This window comes from Chiloscyllium plagiosum, unplaced genomic scaffold, assembly GCF_037043375.1.
Source record: "Chiloscyllium plagiosum isolate Xiang-an unplaced genomic scaffold, Cpla_swu_hap1 HiC_scaffold_3, whole genome shotgun sequence".
Classification (NCBI taxonomy): Eukaryota; Metazoa; Chordata; class Chondrichthyes; order Orectolobiformes; family Hemiscylliidae; genus Chiloscyllium; species Chiloscyllium plagiosum.
The window spans coordinates 86404966-86419960 of record NW_028270141.1 but is presented as its reverse complement, the minus strand read 5'-3'; the positions used below and the strand labels follow the sequence as shown (position 1 = coordinate 86419960).

Below are 14995 nucleotides of genomic sequence, written 5' to 3'. Positions count from 1 at the left end.
TATAAAAGAGACCTAAGGGGCAACGTTTTCATGCAGAGGGTGGTACGTGTATGGAATGAGCTGCCAGAGGATGTGGTGGAGGCTGGTACAATTGCAAGATTTAAGAGCCATTTGGATGGATATATGAATAGGAAGGGTTTGGAGGGACATGGGCCGGGCGCTGGCAGGTGGGACTAGATTATGTTGGAATATCTGGTCGGCATGGACGGGTTGGACCGAAGGGTATGTTTCCATGCTGTACATCTCTATGACTCTATGTGAATCATGTTTCTGAAACAGAAAATCTTCTACTCGTATCACTGAGAATGATCATTGTTACATTTTGAAAGATCAATGATCAAACTGATATCCTCAGCCTTTGTGAACTGCTCCTCGTGATTTATATGCCTAATTTCTGAGATCTGGAGTCACATGGAGAGAAGAACAGTTAACAGTTTTCTTCCCTAAAGGACATTAGTAAATCAGGTGGGCTTTTCCAAAAATTGACAGTGGTTTCATTCCAATTTTTAAATTCCAGATCTTTAGTAAATTCAATATCAATCATTTGCCATGGCCAGATTCAAACCCAGGTCCCCAGAACATTACCTGTGTCTCTGGATTAATACTAAATAAAAATTGAAAGAACTGCAGATGCTGTAAATCAGAGACAAAACCAGAAATTGCTGGATGGGCTCAGCAGGTCTGGCAGCATCTGCGGAGGGGGAGCAGAGTTGACATTTTGTGTTGAGTGACCTTTCCTCAACTGAGGCGGGGGTGGAGGTGGGGGGGGTGGAGGTGGGGGGGGGGGGGTGGAGGTGGGGGGGGGGGGGGGGGGGGGGGGGGATGGTGTTGGCTCTGATTTGATTTCTCCTCCTGGATATTGCCAGACTTGCTAGGCTTGTCCAGCAATTTCTGTTTTTTGTCTAGGGATTAATAGTCTAACAATAATGGCACTGGACTATCCCATCCCCAAGGCACTTGTCACAATATTAAATTCTGCCCAGTGTGAGACTCTTGAAGGACGTTTCAATATAATACTATAAAATTTTCAGAATATATTGGCTTTCCTAAAAACAAATTCAAGTGCAGAGAGTGCACAAACTGCTGTTTCATCTTGAAGACAGGCAGAATATTTCCTTTAAATCTGTGCTATAGTCCTTGAGGCAAGAAACAGAAGGAAATGAGACCAGAAAGGAATAGCAAAATATTTTCACGTCAGGATGGTGTATGGCTTGGAGGGAAATTTGCAGCAGGTGGTGTTACTGTACTCTGTTACCCTCCACTTTTTAGGTGACAGATATCACAGGTTTGGAAGGTGTTGGCCGAAGAACCTCTACAAATTGCTGCAGTGCACCTTGTAGGTGGTACACATTAGTATCACTGTGTGCTGGCAATGGAAGAAATAAATGTTGAGGGTGCTAATAAGATGCCAATTAAACTTTGTCCTGGATGATGTCGAGCTTTTTGAATGTTGTTGAAGGTGCATTCATTCAGACCTGTGGAGAATATTCCAACATTCTCCTGACTTGTGTTATGTCCAGGCTAGTTGAGTTCAGGTTCTGATCGATGTAATTCCAAGATCTTAATTTTGCTCTACACCTGCCCCTTAACAATCATTGGGTACCCTGGAATGCGATTTTCAAAGCCCACATATCTGCACTTGTTTCACCTCACCCTGCTTGTGATTAAAAATCTGGTCCATCAACTCTGTTTCTCATTCCACAGCTGGTCCCCAAGTGTTTCTGATATTTTCTGTTTTCATTTCTGTTATCAGAATCCATAATAATCTGCTTTTTGCAGAAATATTTTCTCCTTGGAATTGGGGGAGAGTTGTAATATTAATAAAGTAAGAAACAAAATCATTCTTTTAATCATTTTGAACTCTTGATGTATTGTGACCTAATTTAGAGTTTAGTGTTTTGCAGTGACTTGATCAGCTGCTGCTACGTTAAACTAAAATTAGTATCCATTGCTTAATATCATCAAGAAGTCTCTAACAATTTAGATTTCAATGTTTTGAGGTCATTCAAAGCTAAAAATTTTAATGGAAGCATAATTGTCTTGCTTAACAAAAACCATAACGGGAAGAATGCATTGATAATCAAGTCCCACTATTATACCAGTTCCACCATTAAGATTAACCTGTTGATTCAATTACCAAGATGGCTAGTTGATTCCCTTTTGCCTATTATCCAGAAAAGAAGTGTCCACCAGGCCTCTTTAATTGATTAAAAATTATCCATTTCTCATGAACAAAGCATGTTGGCAAAATCTGTTAACTGCTGAGCTACGATCTGGAATTAAAACAATTTCTAGTTAATGTACACAGAAACATCCACACAATACAAAAAAATGGCAAAGGGAAGCAAAAACAACTCCTGTGGGCTAGTAGTCTGGAAGCAAAAGATAAAATATGATGATTTCTTGTATCCACAGGATTTCCTGTTGATGCAACTGAACACTGACAGCTATAATTTGATGGTAAACATTCAACTCTGATTGCAACGAATTGGATTTGACTCACTGGGGTTTGGACACAGCCCACCCCTTTAGGTTTTGTCACATAGATAACAATATTTGTATTTGGAAACTTTAACAGATTCTCAGGAACTTTTAAGAAACATGTAATTAGGGCAATAAAACTTATTTCCCCAGTATTAGCGCAATAAAACTTAGCTCTGAGCATCTCGAAAGTTTTGCTTAGCTGTTTTCTCCAAAGTTACTTGATTCTAAACAGCAGTTCAGCAATAGAACATTTTAAACCGGTATTGAGACAGGCTCTAATATAATGAGGGGTATGTCGGGTTCCAAGCAATCAATTGTGATAGGGTACTCTCTAGTCAGAGGCACAGACTGACATTTCTGCGGCCAACAGCGAAAAATCAGAATGGTGTGTTGCCTCCCTGGTGCCAGGATCAAGGGTGTCTCAGAGACGGTGCAGAATGTTCTCAAAGGGGAGAGGGACCAGCAGGAGGTCAATGTACACATTGGAACTAATAGCATAGGAAAGGAAAAGGATAGTAATATCTGGATTGCTCCCGGTGCTACAAGCTAGTGAGTGCAGGAATAGGAGGATAGAGCAGATGAATGCATGGCTGAGGAGCTGGTGTATGGGAGAAGGGTTCACATTTTTGAATCATTGGAATCTCTTCTGGGGTAAAAGTGACCTGTATAAGAAAGACAGATTACACCTGAATGGGAAAGGGACTCTAGCAGGGAGATTTGCTCGAGTTGCTCAGGAGGATTTAAACTAGTAAGGCGGGTGGGTGGCACCCAGGGAAACAGTGAAGAAAGAGAACAATCTGAGACTGGTACAGTTGGGAAAAGGAGCCAGTCAAACAGTCAGGGCAGGCAGGGACAAAGCAGAGAACAAGGTAAGACTGATAAATTAAACTGCATTTATTTCAATAGATGGGGCCTAACAGGAAAGGCAGATGAACTCAGGGCATGGTTACAAACATGGGACTGGAATATCATAGCAATTACAGAAACATGGCTCAAGGATGGGCTGGACTGGCAGCTTCATGTTTCAGGATACAAATGTTACAGGAAGGACAGAAAGGGAGGCAAGAGAGGAGGGGGTGTGACGTTTTTGATAAGGGATGGCATTACAGCTGTGCTGAGGGAGAATATTCCCGGAAATACATCCAGGGAAGTTATTTGGGTTGAACTGAGAAATAAGAAAGGATGATCACCTTATTGGGATTGTATTATAGACCCATTTATAGTCAGAGGGAAATTGAGAAACAGATTTGTAAGGAGATCTCAGTTATCTGTATGAATAATAGGGTGGTTATAGTAGGGGATTTTAACTTTCCAAACATAGACTGGGACTGCTGTATTGGAGAGGAACTTGTTAAGAGTGTAGAAGAAGATTTTCCGATTCAGTGTGTGGATGTACCTACAAGAGAAGATGCAAAATCTGAACTACTCTTGGGAAATTAGGCAGGGTAGGTGACTGAGGTGTCAATGGGGAACACTTTGAAGACAGCAACCATAATTCTACTATTTTAAAAATATTGATGGAAAAGGATGGATCAGATCTAAACGTTGAAGTTCTAAATTGGAAGAAGGCTAATTTTGACGGTATTAGGCTAGAACTTAAAAGCTAATTGGGGGCAGATGTTTGCAGGGTAAAGGTACGGCTGGAAAATGGGAAGCCTTCAAAAGTGAGATAATGAGAGTCCAGAGACCGTATATTCCTGTTAGGGTGAAAGGAAAGGCTGGATGACAAGAGAAATTGAGGGTTTGATTAAGAAAAAAAAGGAAGCACATGTCAGGTACAGACAGGAGAGATCGAGTGGATCCTTAGAAGAGCGTAAAGGTAGTAGGAGTATACTTAAGAGGGAAATCAGGAGGGCAAAAAAAAGAACATGAGATAGCTTTGGCAAATAGGGTTAAGGAGAATCCAAAGGGATTTTATAAATATATTAAGGACAAAAGGGTAACTAGGGACAGAATAGGGCCCCTCAAAGATCAACTAGGAGAAAGTGTGGACTGCAAATGCTAGAGATCAGAGAGTTGAGAGTGTGGTGCTGGAAAAGCACAGCAGGTGAGGCAGCATCCAAGGAGCAGGAGAATCGACGTTTCAGTCATAAGCCCACATTCCTGATGACGGGCTTATGCCCAAAATGTCGATTCATCCTTCTCCTTGGATGCTGCCTCACCTGCTGTGCTTTTCCAGCACCACACTCCAACCCTTCAAAGATCAGCAAAGCAACCTATGTGTGGAGCTGGAGGAAATACTAAATGAGTATTTTGCATCAGTGTTTACTCTGGAGAAGGATATGGAAGGTATAGAATTTTTTAGATTAGATTAGTGGAAACAGGCCCTTCCAGCCAACAAGTTCACGTCGACCCTCCGAAGAGTAATCCACCCAGACCCATTTTCCTCTGACAAACACACCCCTAACACTACGGGCAATTTAGCATGGCTAATTCACCTGACCCACTCATCTTTGGACTGTGGGAGGAAACCGGAGCACCCGGAGGAAACCCACGCAGACACGGGGAGAATGTGCAATCTACACACAGACAGTTGCCCGAGACTGGAATTGAACCTGGGTACCTGGCACTGTGAGGCAGCAGTGCTAATCACTGTGCCAACGTGTCACCCCAAAATGTTAAATGAATTTATTGGTGGAAGTATTCTAAATCTTTACGCTTAGCATGGCCAACCTGCACATCCGTGAGTTGTGGGAAGAAACCAAAGCAAACTCATGCTGATATGGTGAGAATGTGCAAACTCCACACAGACAATCACCTGAGGCTGGAATTGAACCTAGAGCCCTGGCCCTCTAAGGTAGCAGTGCTGGACACTATGCCATTATATGTGTGGAAATAGATGGTGACATCTTGAAAAATGTCCATATTACAGAGGTGGTGGTGCTGGCTGACTTGAAGTGCAAAAAAGTGAATAAATCCACAGGACCTGATCAGGTGCACCCTAGAACTCTGCAGGAAGCTAGGGAAGTGATTCTTGAGCCCCTGAGATATTTGTATCATCGATAGTCACAGGTAAGGTGCCGCAAGGCTGGAGGTTGGCTAACGTGGTACCACTATTTAAGAAAGGTGGTAAGGACAAGTCAGGGAGCTATAGACCAGTGAGCCTGACATCAGTGGTGGGCAAGTTGTTGGAGGGAATCCTGAGGAACAGGATTACATGCATTTCGAAAGGCAAGGACGGATTAGGGATAGTCAACATGGCTTTGTGGGAAATCATGTCTCACAAACTTGATTGAGTTTTTTGAAGAAGTATCAAAGAGGATTGATGACGGCAGAGCAGTAGGTGTGATCTATATGGACTTCAGTTAGGCGTTCGACAAGGTTCCCCATGGGAGACCGGTTAGCAAGGTTAGATCTTATGGAATACAGGGAGAACTAGCCATTTGGATACAGAATTGGCCAAAGGTAGAAGACAGAGGGTGGTGGTGGAGGGTTGTTTTTCAGACTGGAGGCCTGTGACCAGTGGGGTGCCACAAGGATTGGTGCTGGCTCCACTGCCTTTTGTCATTGATATAAATGATTTGGATGTGAACATAAGAGGTATAGTTAATAACTTTGCAGATGACACCTAAATTGGAGGTGTAGTGCACAGTGAAGAAGGTTACCTCAGATAATAATGGGATCTTGATCAGATGGGCCAAAGGGCTGAAAAGTGGCAGATGGAGTTTAATTCAGATAAATGCGAGGTGCTGCATTTTGGGAAAGCAAATCTTAGCAGGACTCATACACTTAATGGTAAGATCCTAGGGAGTGTGGCTGAACAAAGAGACCTTGGAGTGCAGGTTCATAGCTCCTTGAAAGTGGAGTCGCAGGTAGATAGGATAGTGAAGAAGACGTTTGGTATGCTTTCCTTTATTGGTCAGAGCACTGAGTATAGGAGTTGGGAGGTCATGTTGCAGCTGTACAGCACATTAGTTAGGCCACTGTTGGAATATTGCGTAGAATTCTGGTCTCTTCTCTATCGGAAGGATGTTGTGAAACTTGAAAGGGTTCAGAAAAGATTTACAAGGATGTTGCCAGGGTTAGAGGATTTGAGCTATCAGGAGATGCTGAATAGGCTGGGCTTCTATCCCTAGAGTGTCGAAGGCTGAGGGGGTAATCTTATAGAAATTTATAAAAGAATGATGAGCAAGAATAGGAGAAATAGATAGATATTTTTCCCTTGGCACGGGGGAGTCCAGAACTAGAGGGCATTGATTAAGGGTGAGAGGGGAAAGATATAAAAGGACCTAAGGGGCAACCTATTCACACAGAGGATGAGGTGTGAATGGAATGAGCTGCCAGCGGATGTGGTGGAGGCTGGTACAATTACAGCATTCAAAAGGCATCTGGATGGGTATATGAATAGGAAGGATATGGGCCAAGTGCTGGCAAGTGGGACTAGATTAGGTTAAGATATCTGGTCGGCGTTGTCGAGTTGGACCACAGGGTCTGTTTCTGTGCTGTACATCTCTATGACTTGGATGTATGTTTGCACAGATCATTGAAGGTGACACTACAGGTGGAAAGAACAACTAATAAAGCATACAGTATTGTCAGCTTTAATAACAGGGGCTTATTAACAGGAGTACAAGAGCAAGGAAGTGATACTAACCTTGTTGAAGACGCTTGTCATTTCTGAAATATTGTGCACAGACATAGATGCCACATTGTAGGAAAGCAGTGAATGCATTGGGAGAGAGTGTGGAAGCAATTTATAGGAATGTTTCCTGGAATTAGAAATTTCACTTCTGAGAATAGTTTGAAGAAGTCGGGCACTAAAATGAAACTAAGAATTATGGATGTTGGAGATATGAAACAAAAACAGAAATGGCTGAAAAAACTCAACAGCTCTGACAGCATCTGTGTGGAGAGAAATCAGAATCAACATTTCAGGTCCAGTGACCTTTCTTCAGGACTTCTAGTTCATCAGACTTAACTGCCTGATACAACATGTGATATCCTCGACTGGTAACTTGTGGCTTTCATTCCCATTTTCCCAGATCCCTCGAGTTAACTCTGAATATCAATAACCCAAGGCAGTTCAAACAACTGCGCAGTTCCTCCCTGTTGAAATGTACTATGAAGGGGGCTGGAAAAAGTGATCCATGAGGGAAGGAATCATGTTTTTAAAAAAATTACCCTTGTTGTGACTGAGGGAATACTTAAATAAAGATAATAATCACACAACGCCATGTTATGGTTAAACAGGTTTATTTGGAAGCACTAGCTTTTGGAGCCCTATTCCTTTATCATGAGGAGCAGCGGTCCAAAAGCTAGTGCTTCCAAATAAATCTGTAGGACTATAGTCTGGTATTGTATGATTATTAATTTTATCCACCCCATCTTTAAATAAAGAAGGTAATATAGCTCACGTCTCATTACCTGGGGTAATAACAAATAGAACATTCTTTCCTGGGATTAGTCACAACAATGTTATCAGGCTCTTGAGTGTTCTTAGAGCTGCAGCCATTCAAGTGGAGAGGATTCCATTCCACCCCTGAGTTATGCCTTGCAGATGGTCAACAAGAAATGAAGTTAACTAACACAGAAACATAGAAAATAGGAGCAGGAGTAGGCCATTCAGTCCTTTGAGCCTGCTCCACCATTCATTACAATCATGGCTGATCCAATTCAACAGTTTGTTGCACTCCGTCCCCCATTCCATATCCCTTGATCCTTTCATCCCCAAGTGCTATATCCAACTCTTTGAAATCATATAATGTTTTGGGTTTAACTTTCTGTTGCAGTAAACTTCACAGGCTCACCACTCTCTGGATGAAGACATTTCTCCTGATCACAATCCTGAATGGTTGACCATACCTACCTGGTTCTGGGCTTCCTGTCATTCCTCTATCTACCCTGTCTAGTCCTGTTTGAATTTTAAACATTTCTATGAGATTTCTAGGTTTTTACCTTCTCCTCATACATCAATCCTGTCTTCCCAGGAATCAGGCTGCGACAGACTTGCCTCTGACCTGGTCTTCAAGCCACAGTATTTATATGGTTGTCTACTTCAAGTTCTGGTAAATTGGAACCGTCGGGATGTTTATAATGAAGTAATCTAGTGATGCTGATAGTATTGGACAGCAAGAGGACATAGTTTGAGATGGTCATCACCTGGCATTTGCATGGTTTGAATGTTATTTGCCACCTATTACTTCAAGCTTAGATATTGTCGAGATCTTTCTGCACATGTACACTGGCTGCTTCAGTATCTGAAGAATCACAAATGGTGCTGAATATTTTACAGTCATCAGCAAATATTCCCACTTTTGGCAAGTAGTTCTGGTGCAGAAGTCTTTAATACTGCTGCTGGAATATTGTCAATGCCCCAGAAGCTTTGCTGCATCTAATATCTTGATATATGGACTGGATCAAATTGACTGAAGACTTGCATTTGTGATGTTGGATGCTCAGGAGCAGCCCATATGGATTATCTACTGGGATCTTTTGGCTGAAGATGGATGCGCCTGCATTGTCTAAAATATATTTCACATATTACATATAAACGCAGTCAAATTGTCACTTTAAGAACTGTCATCTACAAGTCATGGAGACAACTTTAATCATCCTGAACAACGTACCCCATTTCAAAACGTTTTTATCATCGAACATCTTTTGGCTGGATCTAAATCTGCCAGAGCTGATGAGGAACAGGGATTGCTGATTATCCTTGTTTTCCCAGTGAATGTGTAGCCAGTAACATTGTACAGACACGTGTTCAGGACAGTTCGCATGGGAGTTGAGAGTGGGTGGGAAAGGGGAGATGTGCAGCTTTTGTTTAAATAGATGGCTTTAGTAGATGAGTAGATAAAGCGGAGACCGGCTCGAGTGAAGATGATCCGCCGTGTGCTCGCTCAGAGGAAATTCAGCTCGGCTCCAGGTCAGGTGTACGCCACAAAAGCGACAGATAGGCGGGCGCTGCTAACGAAAAGTACAGCGAATGCGGGGGGATCTTTTGCTAACGATTTGCCAATTGTTTCCGTGAGAGGAATTCGAGCAGGTAAATGCATTAAATTTCAAACGTCCCACAAGCTTTAAATGGAAGCGGCCGCTTGATGCATGACTTAGGGTCAAAACGAAAGCACTCTTTCCAAATGTATTCTCTGAAGGTTTCTACTTTAAACATTTGCCATGTTCTCCATCTGTTGTTACCTTTGCATTCTGTCGTGTGGCTGTTAACAGTTGAGAGCCTTTCCTCCTTTTTTGCCCTGAGTTAATGTTGTGCTGAAATTTCTGTGTAGCACAACTTAGAATGGACACTGCAATAAGTATTCGGGTTCTATTCCATTATAAAAGGTATTTTATGAATTCCTTGTCTGGCGATAGGCGAAGTTCAGCCCTCGGGAAGCGTGTAATGCCGGGCTTAATCTTTTCATGTATCTGAATCGATGTGTGGTGCTTAACGTCCTTAATACCTGCTGCTGTCAAATAAAACACTGTACTTAACAGCGCGGGAACTTATGAGGCTGGTTAGTGGAAATGTCTTGCAAGTTGACCGCCACTCGGCACTGAGAGCAGTGCAGTACAGGTTTCATTTCTAGCTCACTACAACCTCTCGTGACTCCATCAGTTTTGCTTAATTATAATGCTCTGGTATCTAATACTGAAAGAGGAGAAAATTCTTCCAACAAAATATTGAAAAGTTGAAAATCATTGTTTTTGCCCCAATGCACGTGCGTTTCACTTAACCACAATATGGTGCCAGGCGAATGTCTGAGACAAAAGCAGATTGATGGCAACATTGGTATCATATTTGATGTCCAGATGAGCTCCTGTGTATTCATGCCTTCACTACAGCCACCTTTTTCTAGCTCTATAAAATTGCCCCATCGTGTACTGGCCTCAGCTCTTCTGCTAAAACTCTCCTTTCACCTATTGTCTTATTTATGCAATGCCATGTTTTCAAATTTCTCACCCTTGTTTCCAAATTTCTCCATGACCTCACCCCTTTTTCTCTCCTGCAGCCACAGAGCCTTCCAAGATACCTGCATTCTTAAAACTTAGCTCTCTTCAAAATCCCCGTTCCACCTTTGTTGATGGTACGGTAAATTTTCTCAGCCCTCAGTTCTGAAAGTTTCTTTCTGTACCTTCCTATCCTCACACTCCTTAAATCCTAGTTCTTTGAGCAGGTTTTAGTATCTAACCTAATATCTCTTTGTGTTTGAGCAGCATTATTTGTTTTATGGTATTCCTGTTAAGCACCTTGAAACGTTTTCATACATTAAATGCACTATATAATTGTAAGTCATTCCTGTTGTATTAAGTTGTAATATGACCACGTCTTGTAGTTAGTACATTTTAAACTAGCAAACTATCTGAGTGCTTCACAGGAGCATAACGAGACAAGAACTGTCTCTAAGATGAACAAGGGGACATCAGCACAGGTGACTTGAAGCTAAAATGTGACGAACTTAGGAAAGAGTATGGCTTTAAAGAGTGCCACATGGGAGGAAAGCGATAAAGGGAGGATTTGAGATGGAATCCTCAAATTTAAGGTCTAGATAATGGAAGGCACACCTGCCAAGAGTGAGGTGGTAGGGAGGGTGAAGAAAGCTGTGGATGCACAAGATGAAGAAGGTTATAAGACTAAAGGGTAAGAATTTTTAATTCGAGGCATTTTCAACCAATGTAGGTCAGCAAGCAGAAAAGTCAGAAGCTTGGTTAATGTCAGTTCGAACGCAAGTGTTGTGAACACTCTGCTTTAGTCTAAAACAACAGGAACACAGGAGGTTGGTGATGAGAGAATGAATTTTGTGGTGTTCACTCATTTGCTTACAATGTTCCCAGTATTTAAATACAGAACCTTTCCTCTCATCTAATTTTAGATGCCAAGGAAAGCTACTTCATAACATATAGGAAGTGGGCAGTTTGAAAGAGCTGACACAAATGTCCAAAGTATGTATTAGGCTACTCAGAAGGGAAAAAAACAGTAATACTTGGAACTGAATGTACTGTCATTCAGGAGTGCTGTTCTAAAGTATATATGTTGGACCAATATGTATCATTCACAAGTTTCACTGTGTTTTCCTTCTGGGTAATGAACCATGCTCATGACAAATAATGCTTTCAAACCTTCCATTATAAAAACATCTTCACCAGTAGTCTGGGTTAAACTGTTACCTAGTACAGATAGAGTCCTAGAGATGTACAGCACGGAAACAGACCCTTTGGTCCAACTTGTCCATGCCGACCAGATATCCCAAACCTAATGTAGTCCCATTTGCCAGCACCTGTCCATATCCCGCCAAACCCTTCCTATTCATATACCCATTCAGATGCCTTTTAAATGTTGCAATTGTACCAGCCTCCACCACTTCCTCATTCCATACATGTATCACACTCTGCGTGAAAAAGTTGCCCTATAGGTCTCTTTTATATCTTTCCCCTCTCACCTTAAACCAATGCCCTCTAGTTCTGGGCTTCCCCCATCCCAGGGAAAAGACTTTGTCTATTTATCCTATCCATGCCCTCTATAAGGTCACCCCTCAGCCTCCGACACTCCAGGGAAAACAGCCCCAACCTATTCAATGTCTCCCTATAGCTCAAAACCTCCAACCCTGGCAACATCCTTGTAAATCTTTTTGAACCCTTTCAAGTTTCACAACATCCTTCCGATAGGAAGGAGTCCAGAATTGCACACAATATTCCAAAATTGGGCTAACCAATGTTCTGTACAGCCACAACAAGACCTCCCAACTCCTGTACTCAATACTCTGACCAATAAAGGAAAGCATACCAAATGCCTCCTTCACTATCCTATCTACCTACGACTCCATTTTCAAGGAGCTATGAACCTGCATCCAAGATCTCTGTTCAGCAACACTCCAGAGGACCTTACCATTAAATGTATAAGTCTTGCTAAGATTTGCTTTCCCAAAATGCAGTACCTTGCATTTATTTAAGTTGAACTCCATCTGCCACTTCTCAGCACATTGGCCCATCTGATCAAGATCCTGTTGTAATCTGAGGTAACCTTCTTCGCTGTCCACTACACCTCCAATTTTGGTGTCATCTGCAAACTTGCTAACTATACCTCCTATGCTCACATCCAAATTATTTATATAAACGATGAAAAGTGGTGGACCCAGCACCAATACTTGTGGCACTCCACTGGTCACAGGCCTCCAGTCCAAAAAACAACCCTCCGCCACCACCCTCTGTCTTGTACCTTTGAGCCAGTTCTGTATCCAAATGGCTAGTTCTCCCTGTATTGCATGAGATCTAACCTTGCTAACCAGTCTGTCATGAGCAAACTTGTCGAACGCCTTATTGAAGTCCATATAGATCACATCTACTGCTGTGCCCTCATCAATCCTCTTTGTTACTTCTTCAAAAAACACAAGAGATATCCAAAATTAAATGGGGATCTTTGATTACCAAATGTAATGATATCAATCTGATTTTCTCCAAGATTTGGTCATTGTTAGTTTGAAGTTATGTCCCTTATATAAGTTATAAAAGGCTGAGGATTTTACCTAGGTGTTATTTTTAGTGGGTAATTCTATGCTGGTAAACTATGTACAAGAATTATGAGCATATTCCAGGTCATTTTGAACCATACATTTTGAAGAGTTCTCAGCCAGCAGGAACATCTATTATAAATTCGAAGCCAATAGTCTATTAATTTTAAACATGTTTAAAAAGTTATGCCCATTGACCCATTAAATTTAAATCTTTAACTCCAACTTTAAGTGAATTGAAGAAAAGGACACCTTTTATGTTGTACTCGATAGCATGGTTAAATATATAATTCCCAAGAAGCTTCTTTAGATCCTTTCCTTTAGACTTATTATTACATAGGATTGGATATGTACTATAAAAGAAATCAAGTGCTCTCTCCTAAAGTGAAGTCCAAGCTTTTTCTTTTGTCTTTGCAGACTACATAAGTACAGACTGAGGATTCTTAGACACCACATAAACATTGATCCCATTTTCAGGCAGTCATCAGATGTGTACTACAGATTAGGCGTAATTGATTGTATTAGCCTGTGACTTTCTTTAATAAGTCCCCTTCTGGGAGAATGAAAGTCTTGAATTTATCCAGTAAATCTAAGCTGTTATTAATGAGAATAACCTTCAGGTTGCTGACCATGCCACACCATAGACTGATTTATCCATTAGAGAATTACCATCTTTAAAACATCCTTTTCATACCTCCATTTCAACAAATCCCAAGGAGGACAAACCAATAAATAAGAATTATAAACATAACCCACAAGGTTGATTCTCTTATCCCAACATTTTAAAAGTAGTCAAATCATTTTAAAGTAGTCAAATAATTGAGAGTTTCCTTCTCTATCACAACTTTATCTGTCAACATATCTGTTCTTTCAATTCCCAGTTTGAGTTGAATGATCTCCTCTTTGATTATTTACATAAATAAGCTTATACTTCTCAGCTCCAAACAGCAACTTCAGGATTCTGACCAAATACTTCTAGTCTGGAATGTCAAATTAAAACCTTTACACTGAGGTAAACTATTTTTAACTGCTCTGAACTATCTCCTTTGTTCAAAAAAAAATCAGTGCTTTTGCATCTAACTCCAACCAGGGTTTCTTCAAACTAAAACCAAATGTTCCAAGCAAAAAAAAACTCAATTCTTATTCTTCTAAACCAAAAACAAACTAATGCTTTTTGATGTGCACTCTGTCCAATTATAAAATACTCACAATGTAAATAGATTCCTCTCATCACTCCAGGTATGCGCTTTTTTTTATTCTGGTTTTTAAAAAATCACGGGTGCAGAAATACTGAGAGGTTCATCATTAAACCCATGGACACAAACAAAACCCACATGCCTCCAGTTCAAAATACTAAAATAAATGATGCTAAAATATGTATAAATCACACACAGCTTACATCACATTCTGCTGGGTTTTCTAGACTCTAGAAGATGTGGGTTTGAGTCCTGACTGCCCTTGGAGATGTGTTACAACATATAAAAATAGGTTAATTAAAGCATAATTTCCATACTCAAGCTGCATTATGGTAAAGTGAGTGGTAAAGGCAGAAAACATACAGGTGAATAAGTAGTCATGAGGGTGCTATCTCTTGGCTTCGGGATGGGATACATTGCCTGTGTGACTTGGTTAAGTTACAGGGAATAACAAATTGAAGTCAGTTAAGTGTTAACATTCAATAAGCAACAGAAATGGCAAATCTTATGACAATGCCAGGGATGTCCTCCTCATTCTTGAAGCAATCAGACCAGAGAAGAATCTTTCTATCAAACTTGTCTAAGGGCAGCACATCAGAATATTACATTTTCTTGTGATAACCACCCCCTCCCCACATTGCCTGTAAAGCTCAACCCATCCCAAATGCCTCCCTTAAGTCCTGGATTCCTCCTGACCAATACCCAAACTTACTAAAGCCCATTCACCCTCAATACTTTCATCTGATATTTTATTCTCTTAGCTGTGGCCATGGCGGAATTCCTAATCTGCAGCAACCACCGAGCTGCTGTCCTGGGGAGTGGAATCCACAATCATCTTATATGTTATCATTGTGGGGCAGTCTTTGTTAA

The 14995-nt window shown here is 41.2% G+C and overlaps 1 protein-coding gene across 1 annotated transcript in view; it reads left to right on the top strand.

Moving 5' to 3' along the window:
- The first annotated feature begins 9265 nt into the window (after positions 1 to 9265).
- The window catches only part of LOC122546294 (protein FAM162B-like), a 48110-nt gene continuing 42380 nt past the window's right edge, over positions 9266 to 14995 (top strand). The window contains exon 1 of the mRNA XM_043685063.2: positions 9266 to 9469. Coding sequence (XP_043540998.1) covers positions 9304 to 9469 — 166 coding nt within the window. The 5' untranslated portion in view covers positions 9266 to 9303. The remainder of the gene's footprint in view (positions 9470 to 14995) is intronic.